Genomic DNA, 12,917 nt, shown 5'->3' with positions numbered 1-12,917 from the left:
AATTGATATGTCCATCAGTAGACATATTACTATGAGCATCATTATATCCATCAGTAGATATATCAATGTGATGTGATTCCACTATTGGTTTTTCAGATTGACTCTGCAAGCTTTGTGTGGCGGCATTCATCATCTCTTTCTGATCTGTCTGATTCATCTTCATCATTTCAGTCATCATTTTCATCATATCTTCCAAAGTGACTTTTCTCACTGCATCATTCATTAGCTGACTCAAATCTTCAGACATTTGTTCCGCTTTGATGGCGAACTTTAGAAGCACATCTTTGATTTCATGACGAAGTTCGTTAAAATCTGGATTTTCAGGAAATCTCTGATGGGGTTAAGGGGTGGTATTAACAGTTACAAGTAATTCTATGAAGTTGTTCTTACTTGCATCCCTCAACATATCAGACAATATTTGCTTATTTTCGTACCACTCTTGCTCAATATTTTTGCATCTTTGATCAACTCGTAACCTTTCATCCATGGACTCTAATTTCTCTATAACTTCACCCATTAATATCATAACTTCCCTATAGGATGGTCCATTGGTTGCTTCAACTTGCTGTGGTGGTACATATTGTTGCTGAAAACTATTTGGAACATATGGTTGTTGAGGTGGACACTCAGAATATGGTTGTTGCTCATATCCCAAAAAAGATGATCTAGGATATATATCATTAAATTGTCGTAAAGTTAACCCACTTATATCAGGTCCAGAAGTAGGTGTGACAATTTGTTGCTGAAAATCACGTGGTTGCTGTGGATAGCAATTGTAATCCATTTGAAAACTACAATGTTGATTATTTTCACAAGAATAATGATTTTGCATTTTTGGAAGAGGTTTTCTGAAAAGAAATAAGTTGAAAGCTTGTTGAGTAGAGTTCCAGGAAAGAGAGGTGTGTCTCAATGGACAACTTAAGTACCTTATCTTTCCTTAGCCAAAGTTTTTCCCAACAAGTTTCACAAATTTCCCAACAAAATTCCTCAAACAAAAACTATGCTTAAAAAAAATAACTAAATAAAATAAAATAAAATAACTAAAGAAAATAAAAAAAATGTTAGAACAAAAATTGAGAAAAGAAAATGTTAGTGATAAACAAAAAAATAAAAATAAAAAATAAAAGTAAAAATAAAAAATAAAATCAAAAGAATAAAAATAAAAATAAGAACTAAAATGATAAAAATTCTAATTGTGTTCCCCGGCAACGGCGCCAAATTTGATAACGTTGTCGTTGACGCGATCAAATTAATACTACTTATCTATAACAACTTCAGTATTGTTAAGAAAGTAGTCAACAAAATAGTAAGGGTTAAGTCAACCCTAAGTCGTCTCCCAACGAACACGGAATTGATTTTTAACAAATTAGTTCTTATAAAACTATACAAAAGAGTTAATCAAATAAAATAATAAAAATATGGGAGGATTAAGATAAAAAGATAAATAAGATAGAAACAATAGTAAAGAAAATAGATTGATTCCACTGCTTTTTCAAAATAGATTCATCATCGGTTATCTAAAGATTATTGCTCAATTAATTATTGTTGTAGATTTGCAAATTAATCAATGTAAAGTCTCAATTAATTTGTTGGCATTCTCACTTTTAACCAAAGTACAATCTCAATTAAAAGTGAGAACTTTTAGATTATCCACAGTAAATTCAACCAAAGTACAGTCTCAATCAAATTTTACTATGCCAAATCATTTGTATTCTTTTATCTCCTCACCTAATAAAAACCTTAATTAATCAAAGTAAAGTCTCGATTAATTTTTGTTAGAATAAATACCTTTAACCAAAGTAAACTCTCAATCATTGGTAAAAACTCATTCAATCACATGAAAGTTTCTAAATAAAATCAAAGTAAAGTCTCAATTGAATTTAAAAACCCTTTAACTCATATGATTAGCATGCGTGTAGATTTAAAATCATTACTTTTTACGTGATTCAAAGATAAAAGACATAGATAAAATTAAACCTCAACAATAATAAAAAGAACAAAGAAATTATTTCATTCTAACCTCAGAATCCATAATGAAATTACAATGGAATCAACCCAAGAAATTTAGAACTCCATCAATGCAAAATAAAAAGAGAAGAAAGAAATTAGGTCCCCCTAAGGGTTCCTCAATTCCGATGTGCCGAGCTTGTTCTCCCTCTGCTTCGCCCTTGGTCTCTTTATATAGGCTTCAATTGGTCTTGGACTTTATCTGTTCGGTTGCTAAAATATTTTATCTTTATTTAATTAATTAGCAACTTAATTTTTGTCAAATTTCCAATTCTGCCCCTCTTGTTTGACCATTTTTACAATATTGACCAGAATTTGACCAGAGTTGACTAGTGCTTTGACCAGTTGACCTGTTGACCAATTGACTGCCCTATCAGATGCTGACACGTGGCAGTGCATTTTCTCTTTCCAGAATTAGGGTTTCTTCCTCCTTTGGCTACAGAGAGGTGTAATGACGGCTTCCATAGTGGTTGCTCCGGCGTGGCTGCTGTTCACGGACTGTTGGTGTTTCATGGAGGCTGCTGCGTTGGATCCGGCTGCATTCACGATGCTGTTTTGCATATGGTTTGCATTCACAGTGCTGTTTTGCAGATGGTTTGCACTCTCGTTGCTTCGCGAAGAGAAAGGTGGCACGGTGCTGGTCCAGGTGTGTGGAGCTGCCATGGTTGGTGCGCGAGGAAGAAGAACTCGCGGTGGCCGTGAAGCTGGTGCAGGGATGAACTACGCGTCTCGCTGCTTGAAGGTGATAAGACGTTGCAGATACAGGTAGGCTTAACGAGTTGCAGTGGTTGCCTCGCGTTTTCTCGCGCAATGGTGATCCAGTGACAGGGTGAGGAACGAGAGTGCAGGGAGGCTCACTGTCACGGTGGTTGCATTCGCTACAGAATGGTTGACGGAACTGTGGTGGTCGGAGAGTTTGCGGTAGCTGCCGACGAGCGTAGAGGGCGGACGACAGCTGAGTGCTGCTGTGGTGGCCGTGGCTGCTAGGGTTTCCAGGAGAAGAGGCTAGGGTTGAAGACAATGAGGGGCAGCCTTCCATTGGATAGCTTGGTAGTGCAAGGATTATGCCCAAGTGACTTCTTCTGGTTGGTCAACTCAATTAGTGGAGGATTGCCACATGGCAGCATCTTAGTGAATGAAGTTTAAGTGGTAGGACGTGTGCAACTTAGTAAAAACTGGGGGTGCAGAACAGGTTTTTGGTGAGACCCATTTAAAAAGAGGGGAGTGTATAAGTAAAACTGGGGGTGCATAAGTGATTTTTCCAGAACTTGCTAATTTTTGCTTTATTTAAAGGTGTTTTGTAATTTCAATCAATTTATTTTCCCACCTTTAAATAAGCTTAATCTTAACTTCAACTGCATCAACAAATGTTAAAATATCCAAAAATAATTTATGCAGCTAAAAATCACTTTTTAAGACATTTTTATCACACAAGTTCAAATAGCCTAATTATTAGAATTATCAATTAAATCACTCTTTAGGCACATAAATTCAATTAAATACCCAAAATTAAACACTAAATGAAGGCAAAAATATGCACTCATCAACGTCATTTAATCGAGTTATCTGATGATGAATGGAATTCAGAAGAATTACTTAGTGGGTCAGATAATGAGAGTGAAACAGCTGTGGATAAAGAAAACAATGATGAAAGGACAGGATGTGGTCCATTCCAAACATTTGTAATGCCAAAAAGTATGGCGGATTACAAATGGGAAGTAGGAATTGTTTTTCTAGACAACAACCACTTAAAGGATGCCATTAGGACTTATGCTATTCATGCAAGGAGAAATCTGAAATTCTTGAAAAATGATAGTAAGCAAGTTAGGGTTGGTTGTTTGGGTGCACAAAATAAATGTCAATGGTCCATATATTGTTCCCATGTTCGTAGCTGTAAGATTTGGCAATTAAGGAAACTACTTGATGTTCATTCTTGTAGTAGGGAGTTCAAGATTAATATCTTTAAAGCAAAGTGGCTTAGTGAAACCTTGGACCAAACTCTAATAGAGAATCCAAAGCTAAAGATAAATGATGTAAGACAAAGGGCTTTAAGAAAATGGAATATACATGTGTCAATATCAACAGCTCGTAAAGCAAGGGCAATGGCTGCAAATATAGTAGATGGGTCATTTAAAGAGCAATATAAAAGAATCTACGACTATGCACATGAATTACTAAAATGTAATCTTGGATCAACTATAAAAATTAAAGTGGAAAATGATAATGATGAAGCAATTTTTTAGAGGTTTTACTCTTGTTTAAAAGCATGTAAAGATTCCTTTGTCTTCTGTAGACTCATTATAGGTTTGGATGGTTGTTTTTTAAAAGGAAAATACGGAGGTGAGTTGTTGAGTGTTGTGGGTAGAGATGTTAATGATCAGTTACTACCTTTAGCGTATGCTGTTGTGGAAGTTGAAAACAAAGAAACTTGGACATGGTTCTTGGAATTGCTTATTAGTGATCTTGGAGGTATTGACGTGTGTGGGACAATGACCTTTATGTCTGACCAACAAAAGGTATGTTTAATATATGTTCAATTTATTAATTTTTTTTTAATGTTGTAAGTACTAATAATCTTATCATTGCACAGGGATTAGTGTCTGCCATTTAGGACCTATTACCCACTACTGAGCACAGGTTTTGCATGAGGCATCTGTATGCAAATTTTAGAAAAAGATTCTCTGGCCAAAAATTAAAGATACTCATGTGGAAGGCTGTTAGGAGCACACCCAGCAATTTGGGAAAGAGTGATGTTAACAATTAAAGAGTTAAATATTGATGCTTACAAATACCTTATTGTTATACCTCCAAGGTATATCTACTGTACAAATACCTGATTTCTGTACAAATTCTTGATTTTTGTACAAATACCTGATTTTTTACAAATACCTGATTTCTGTACAAATACCTTACATCAATACTGACGCTATTATTCATGCAGGTTCTGGTCTAAGTCTAGATTTAGTGGTCGAGCCATATGCGACACAATTGTCAACAATATGAGTGAAGCTTTTAATAGTGTCATAGTGGATGCAAGAGGCAAACCCATAATCACCATGCTCGAAGAAATCAGAGTTTATTTAATGGAAAGGTGGGCCACTAAGAGAAAAAAGGTTACAACTTTTGAAGGAAACATCTGCCCCAAGGTCCTTGATAGACTACACAAAGAAAAGGAGTTAACCAAATATTGGATCCCAAGGTTAGGTTTTTGTCTTTTTTTAACACAATCAACTTATGCGTGTACTGATATGTGTAATGATATTTGCAGTTGGTTAGGAGAAAAACTATTTGAAGTGAGGCACATATCCATGGTTGGAGATAAGTACACAGTGAATGTGGATGCTCAACATTGCAGCTGTAGGAAATGGCTTTTGACTGCTATCCCTTGTTGCCATGCTATTGTAGCAATGAATTTCATCAATGTCAATGCTGAGGACTTCATACCAATCTGCTTCAGGAGATCCACCTACGAAGAAATATATCAATCCATCATCTTTCCAGTCAATGGTGAAGTCTTATGGGAAAGAACTCCCTACCCCGACGTCCATCCACCACATAAGAGGATCTTACTAGGAAGACCCAAGAAAAAAAGAAGATTGGAAAAGTGGGAGTTGAGAAAGGATAACACACAAATCAACAAAGGAGGTCATAGAAAAAAATGTAGCATATGCCGTCAGATTGGACATAACAGGAACAATTGCCTAGATAAGCCTGTGGATGAGCAGACTACAACACCTGCTGAGCCTGCACCAAATGCCCAAACTACTGAGAATGCACCAACTACTGAGAAAGCACCAATTACTGAAGTGGAGAGTCAAGCAACACCACTATCAACACCAGAAGAACCATCTCAGCAGTTTAGGATGAAATTACATATTAGGAGGAGGCCATGATAACAACTACAAACGTCTTAGTTATTTTTTGGAATTTCTGATGTAGAATTCATTATTGATGTACTGCATTTTGACTTTCCTTAAACTTCGTTCAATTTCACTTTTTCCAAACATTGATGTAGTGCATTTTGATGAGGATGAATTAATGTTATGAATTTAACTTCTTCCAGACTTAGATCAATTTAATTTTTCCCAAGCTTAGATCAATATCACTTACTTTAATGCTCAGATTAAGATGTCATTTTGAACATGTTGGGACTAATATCAACATAATCAAACTAATTCATTTCTTCATTTAACAATAGTACAAAACAGATTGGACTTTAAAAGATTACACACAATAACAGTATGAATAATACAATAACAACACAAGTGAACCCTATTACTAATTGCAGCCTCTTCTCAGCAACCTTCAGTGACTTCTCCAAATCATTAATCTGCCTCATTTGTGTCATGATGATGACATCCTTTTCATCAACACCACCATTTGAAAAAGTTGCAGCCCACATTATTGGAACCACCACTTTGTAAATCAATAAACCAAAATTTAAAAACCAATTTATTATTAACAAAAAAAGTAAAAAAAAGATTGTACCCAAAATTTTCTACCAATATTCTTTGGAGTTCTTACCATCCTCAAAGCTGACATCTCTCCGCAGCTACAAATCGGGGTTAATCCATTTCTCGTTGAACCACCAACAGTGCACGAAGTGATACAACACGGTTGCCTCCAACGATTACAATCAGATGTAAAGGAAGAAGATTGAGACTATAACATACCTATATAATGGGATTGCAAGAAGAAGAAGATTGCAACAACACCAATTGGGAATGAAGGAACAAGATTGCCAAAACTCGCCAACTGCCCAAACATTCCTTACCAAAACCCTATCTCACTTATTTAACCCCATATATCTAATTACCACACCTGTACAGTACACGCAACACACCCTAATACAAATTGTGCCACCTATACAATGTTTCGTTAATGATTTAAACGGCGTTACAGAAAAGGACCAAATAAAACACAAATTGTGAAAATGAGGACCATTTTAAACATTCGGTAAAAATGAGGACCATTTTAAACACTCTATCAAAATGAGGACCATCCACAATAAATACTACGAAAATGAGGACCAAAAAAGTATTTAAGCCTATTATTATTTTATTTTACTATTATTATTACAATTACTATCATTTTTATTATTATTTTTATTTTTATTTTTATTATTATTAATTTCATTTTATTTTATAATTACATTTCTTAGTATTATTATTTTATTTTATTTTACTATTATTTTTTTATATTATTTTTATTATCATTGTTTTGTTTTATTCATGATTTTAGTATCATTATTATTGCTTTATTATTATTGCTTTATTTTATCATCATCATTATTATTTTATTATTATTATTTTATTTTATTAATATTATTGTTTTATTATTATTTTTTCATTTTATTTTATTATTATTTTCATTTTCATTATTATTTTTATTTTTAAAATTTCGTTTTATTATTATTATTATTATAATTATTATTTATATTATTATTATTTTTTTATTACTATTTTTATCTTTATTATTATTATTACTATTATTCTCATTTTATTTTATTTTATAATTATCTTTATTATTATTATTATTATTATTTTATTCATTTTATTTTACTATTATTTTATTATTATATTTATTAATTTATTTTAATTTTACTATTATATTATTATTATCATTGTTTTATTTTATTTATGATTTTATTATCATTATTATTTATTATTATTGTTTTATTTTATTTTTGTTATTTTATTATTATTATTTTATTTATTATTTTATCTTATTAGTATTATTGTTTTACTATTACTGTTTCATTTCATTTTATTATTATTTTCATTATTATTTTTTTATTTGTCTTGTTTCATTTTGTTATTATTATTATTGTTGTTGTTTTTTTTTATTATTATTATCATTATTATTATTTTATTGCCTATGCGATATTTTGGGGCAATAGTTATGTGTTCTTTCTTGTTTGTATATTGTTTGGTTGTGTAGGATTGTGTGTTGGGTATAACACTTTGTTTTGATAGTTTTATGTGCATTTGTTGTGATTCTCCGAGATGTATAAAAGCAAGAATATGGTTGTGTTTGATGTATGACCATGTGATATTGTGTAGTTGAGTTCAACTTAATGATATGAAAGTGTATTTACTTGTCATGGATGCATGTTTTTCGTGCACTGAGTCTCTTGTGTAAATAGGTTCATTGGAACCTATTCTAGAGTGCCAAATACCAGTAAATTACCAATTACTAGTGTGGCGTATGGCAGAACAGTGTAAACCGCCAGGAGATAGGCCACAAAGTGAACTCTAGAGTAAAACCCGAGAGTTAGCGCTTGGCGACGGAAGTGGTTCTGTCATGCAGTGTGTTGTAGAACTGGGCTTGGACCAAAATCCAGTGGGTTGGCGTCCGATGGCGCCAAGTGTTCTGCCAGGTGGTCTAGAACGCGAGTTAACCTAGCGACGTGGATGTTGTGCTAGGCGGTTTTGGATGTAGTAATGGATTACACGAGGGATTCTACACAGCTTTGGATGGAGGTCTTGATGCGATGCTTTGTTGGGGGGCCAATTATGAGTGTAACTTGTATTGGGGTAACACGTGGTCACTTGAGGTTGTAGCCTAGTGGTTTTTGAAGTCCAATGGAGTGTGCGAGATCGTGGCTCATACGGTGGGGTTCTGAAAGATTGCCCTCTTCAGTGTAACGGATTGAGTTTGGTAGTCTTGGGAAAACTACGGACTGCGGTTCGTTTTGGGGAACTCCACTTGGTGTCGCAGATTGTGGCTATGGCAATTTATTCCCGCGTGTGGACTATTAGGTGGTGGTCTGTAGTCAGAGGGGCGAGTAGACACTCATGCAGCAAAGATCGATCAGTGTACTCATCAAAGGGTGTAGAATCAAGAGGCGTCTAGAGGAAGATATTAAAGTTTGGGTCCGAGATTTGAGTGTAGTAGAAGTGTTAGGGGTTTTTAATTATTATTATAATGTACCTTGTAATGAGTTTTTTTTTCACCCTATCTGTGTGTGTTTGGTGATGATCATGTAACTCGTTACATGGGAGCAGATGTTGATGCAGATGAGCATGTGGATACTTAGAGCCAGAGTGGGGTCAGCATGGGAATTTTTACATGGAACTAAATGTGTTTTATTTTAGCTTCATTTTATTTTATTTAAAATAGTAATATCTGGCTAGGATGTTACACCTATTTGGCATGTCCAGTTTTCCCCAATTCATTTCTTTTTTAACACTCCAATTACCCTAGGTTCAACTTCCCAAGTCCACTGTACCCACAACACACCAAGCCCACTATGCTGGTATAGCACCTAGAGACAAATTGAGTGCCGCCAGGCGGTTCCTGCTATTCTAGGAACCCCAAAAATTCTCCATGCACCTGCAAACCTTAACCAATCCTAGACAAATCTGATTTTATTAGATTTATGACTCAAATAGGCTTCACTCGAGTGTTTACAATCACGGTTCATTCCTAAAACTTGCCATATACGAAATCCATTCACATTTTCCACTTAAATTAGTGTCAATATAACAATCCCAAATCATCAACCCAAAAATGATGTTCATACAATTTTCATCCAAATTAATCCCCAATCACATGAAATTCCATGATGTGTGATGCCCTAATCATTCACAAGTAATTAAAACTTCCTTTCCTCTTAATCAACATCATCCCAGAACACGCAAAACATCAAAAATTGATTGAACAGGTTTGCATCGCCTGGCGGATGTTCATCACCGTCAGGCACTTCATCTGGAAAACCCAGAAACTGGGTTACGAGCTTGCGTCGCTTGGCAGCCCGCATCCTGCCGCCAGGCGGTTCCTATCAAGAACCCAGGAAAACAAGCAAAATTGCATGTGTCGCCTAGCGGCTTTGAGTGAGTCGCCAGGCATTTTCTAGAAATTTTCCAGAAATCCAAAACTCGAGATATTTAGCAAAATAAAAAATAATGCACACGATTTCATCACCCCTAACTTGGATTTTTTTGCTTAAAATTGAAATCTTAAGTGTTTCTCCTTGATTACCAATGGCCTCCCTTTAGCTCTCTCCTAGGGGCTAGGGTTTTCTTTGCCCTTTCCCATTGGATTATATTATCACTCATCATATTATTAAAATAATAATAAATTAAATAACACATAAATGACACACATAGGACTTGAACCCAAGTCCCCTCACACAATCAAGAGTTCTCAACCATTTGAACTAGTACTTTTCCACATCACTTCAATTAACATTTAATGCCATAAAGGCTCCCACTACCCACATTTATTAATTATTTATTTATTTAATTAATTAAATTTAGCAAATCTTACACATATTAAGTTCCTAAATACCAAGACCATGTATAAAATTAACTGCAAATCGGGACTTAGGAATTGGACATTCTCTTTTGAGTTAATTTAAATATATCATGGAATTATATCGTTAAGGGTTTATGAGCTATGTTAGGTTTGTAGGAGGTTGGTTTGGAAGGGATCATTATAGTTATTAGAGAAATAATACTTGGGAATTGGATTGAGATATGTGTTATTGGTTGCTAAAATTGGAGTTTTATGGGTAGTCATAGCTTGTGATAGAGTTAAAAAGTGAGTATGGAGCCAATTAGAAATGGGATGAGTGAATTATTCCTAATTTGGCATAGGTTCTGTGGAGATACAATATGGATCATGGTAAATTGTAAGATTACTTAGTTTGTGATTTAAGGTGATGATGCAATAACTTGGAGAGTGTAATACTTAGTTCTGTAGGGTTTTTAAATCAGTAAAACTCGTGTACTAGTGTAGCGCCTAGCGGTTGGAATTCAACCTTCAAGTGACAACTACAAAAATAGAGAGCTTTCGGAGTGCTTGGCGCCTAGCGGTGAGGATGATTCTAACAAGCAACAATTGTGTGGACAACTGGAACGTGTGGCACCTAGCGGTGGCGGTGGTCCCGCCAGGCGATATCTAAAAATCCATAAACCTCTAGAGCATGTGGCGCTTGGCAACGAGAAGCTTTCGCCAAGCGGTCTGCAACCAAAACTTTCCTGGCAAGCGCCAGACGATAACGTAGGGGATAAGGGGTTGTTCCAATGGATTGGTGCGCGGTGTACAAGGCTTTGGATGATAGCTCAAGTATAGAACTCTTTGAGACATTCCTTGAGTTGTGGCTCGAAATGGCATTCCTTAAGTTATGGTTTGGAATGGAGAGTAAACACATGGTGATCCCGCGTTGTGGTCTGGTGATATTGGTAACCGGTTTGAGTATGTGAGTTGTGGCTCGTATGGATGGTTTTCACTTGATTAGGCAATCACGAGTTATGGCAAGTGATGTTTCTAATCTTGGGTCGAGAGTACGAATTATGGTTTGTATTGGGAACTCCACCTGGTGTTACGGATGGTGGTTCGTAATAGGATAATCTCGCACATGTATCTACTAGTTGTGGCTTGTAGAGGTGGAACCACGAGTTGTGGCTTGTGGCAGCAAAAGACATCTTAAGGTCATCATTTAAGGAAGTAGAGCGTGGATGAACATGATGGTGGTCATGTTCTCTGGATTTGGAGGATGGTGGTTCTGCGTCGAGTGGGTGTTATGCACTTTATATTGGTTATTAATTTGTATATTGTTAGCTCACCCTATCTACTTGTGTTTGGCAAGGATCATGCAATTCATTACACGGGATCGAATGAGGTTGCAAGTGGAGCTGGTGAGGCTTAAAGCCATAGAGGGTCTAGTAGGGGAAACTTCTTTATGGACTATTTTATTTTTATTATTTTGTAAACATTAATTTTTTTATCAGTCTTGAACTATGTAAACATTGAGTTGGATTTATGGTTTTGAATTTCGATGCATTTAATAAATTCTGAAAATTTTCCCGCGCTTTGGGAAAGAGCTATTGATAATAAATGAAGTTCTATTTCTAATATTATTTTTATTTTACTTAAATTAGTAATATCTGGTCAAGATGTTACAGGATGTTCCACATAGTAATCATTTCTCATTGTTGAATCTGATCCTTTTATTTTGAACACTTTGTCATCTATTCCTTGTCTCCATAACACTTTCTTTATGAGGACATCGTATGGTGCTAACAACATATCTCTCCCTATCCTCTTAAGAAATCTTGAAAGATTAAAAAGTAGTTGGTAAGGTAGGTTGAAGGGAAATACCGTTGAGAAGAGCATAAATTAAATATTTCTCCAATTGAGTTACTTGATTTTTTTTATTCCCATTTTGGTATTGTCACAACCAAAATCACAACAGGACGGTGGAAATAATTTAACAAAATACAGAGGAGTCACCACCAAAGTTTAATATGGAAAACTATAGAAAATACCTTAAAAAAAGAATAGTCTTTGAAACCAAATTTGGGCTCGGGAGTCGGTTACGTGTGGAGAAGGTATTAGCACCCCCACAATGTTCGTCCTAAGACAGTTCCCTTAAATTAAGAATGGAAGATAACAGTAGATTTTTAAAGCATTTGTTGTTCCCAAAAATCAAACAAAATAATACATATACAAAATAATAAAGATAAAAAAAATAATTTTTTTGGCTCGACGAGGATTGTACCTCTCTCCTACATATTTCCATTTGGAAAATCAGGAATAACGAAGTTCTTTGTAAAAATATTTGTTGTTTGATATTATTTATCTTTTAATCTTAGATTTTAATATTTTTATTATGTAGAGAATCTGAGATTCAACATGATTAAATTATCAAGCAAATGCAAGACTTGACATGATATCCAAAAATGATAAAAAAAAGTATAATTTATAATTTATGATCTTCTTATTTTAGATTTTAATATTTTTTTATTGTCAAAGAATCTAAGATTTAACATTATAAAAAACTTAGTGTCAAGCAAATTTGAGACTTGACATGATATTCAATAATTATATAAAAGAAATAATTTATAATTTTTTTTTCAAATAAGATAATTAAAAGCTTACAAAGGAGTATTTTAATTATCAAG

The 12,917-nt window shown here is 34.6% G+C and overlaps 1 protein-coding gene across 1 annotated transcript; it reads left to right on the top strand.

Annotated features, from left to right (window-relative positions):
* Positions 1-4,757: 4,757 nt before the first annotated feature.
* Positions 4,758-11,662, top strand: LOC114165394. Its single transcript, XM_028050034.1, has 4 exons — positions 4,758-4,819; positions 4,949-5,206; positions 5,276-5,863; positions 11,575-11,662. Exons 1-4 carry the CDS (start codon positions 4,758-4,760, stop codon positions 11,660-11,662), a joined length of 996 nt encoding a protein of 331 aa, XP_027905835.1.
* The last annotated feature ends 1,255 nt before the right edge of the window (positions 11,663-12,917 follow it).

The sequence above is a fragment of the Vigna unguiculata genome, chromosome 10 (assembly GCF_004118075.2).
Source record: "Vigna unguiculata cultivar IT97K-499-35 chromosome 10, ASM411807v1, whole genome shotgun sequence".
Taxonomy (NCBI): Eukaryota; Viridiplantae; Streptophyta; class Magnoliopsida; order Fabales; family Fabaceae; genus Vigna; species Vigna unguiculata.
The sequence above is the reverse complement of the archived record's forward strand: the minus strand, read 5'-3'. Positions and strand labels throughout refer to the sequence as shown.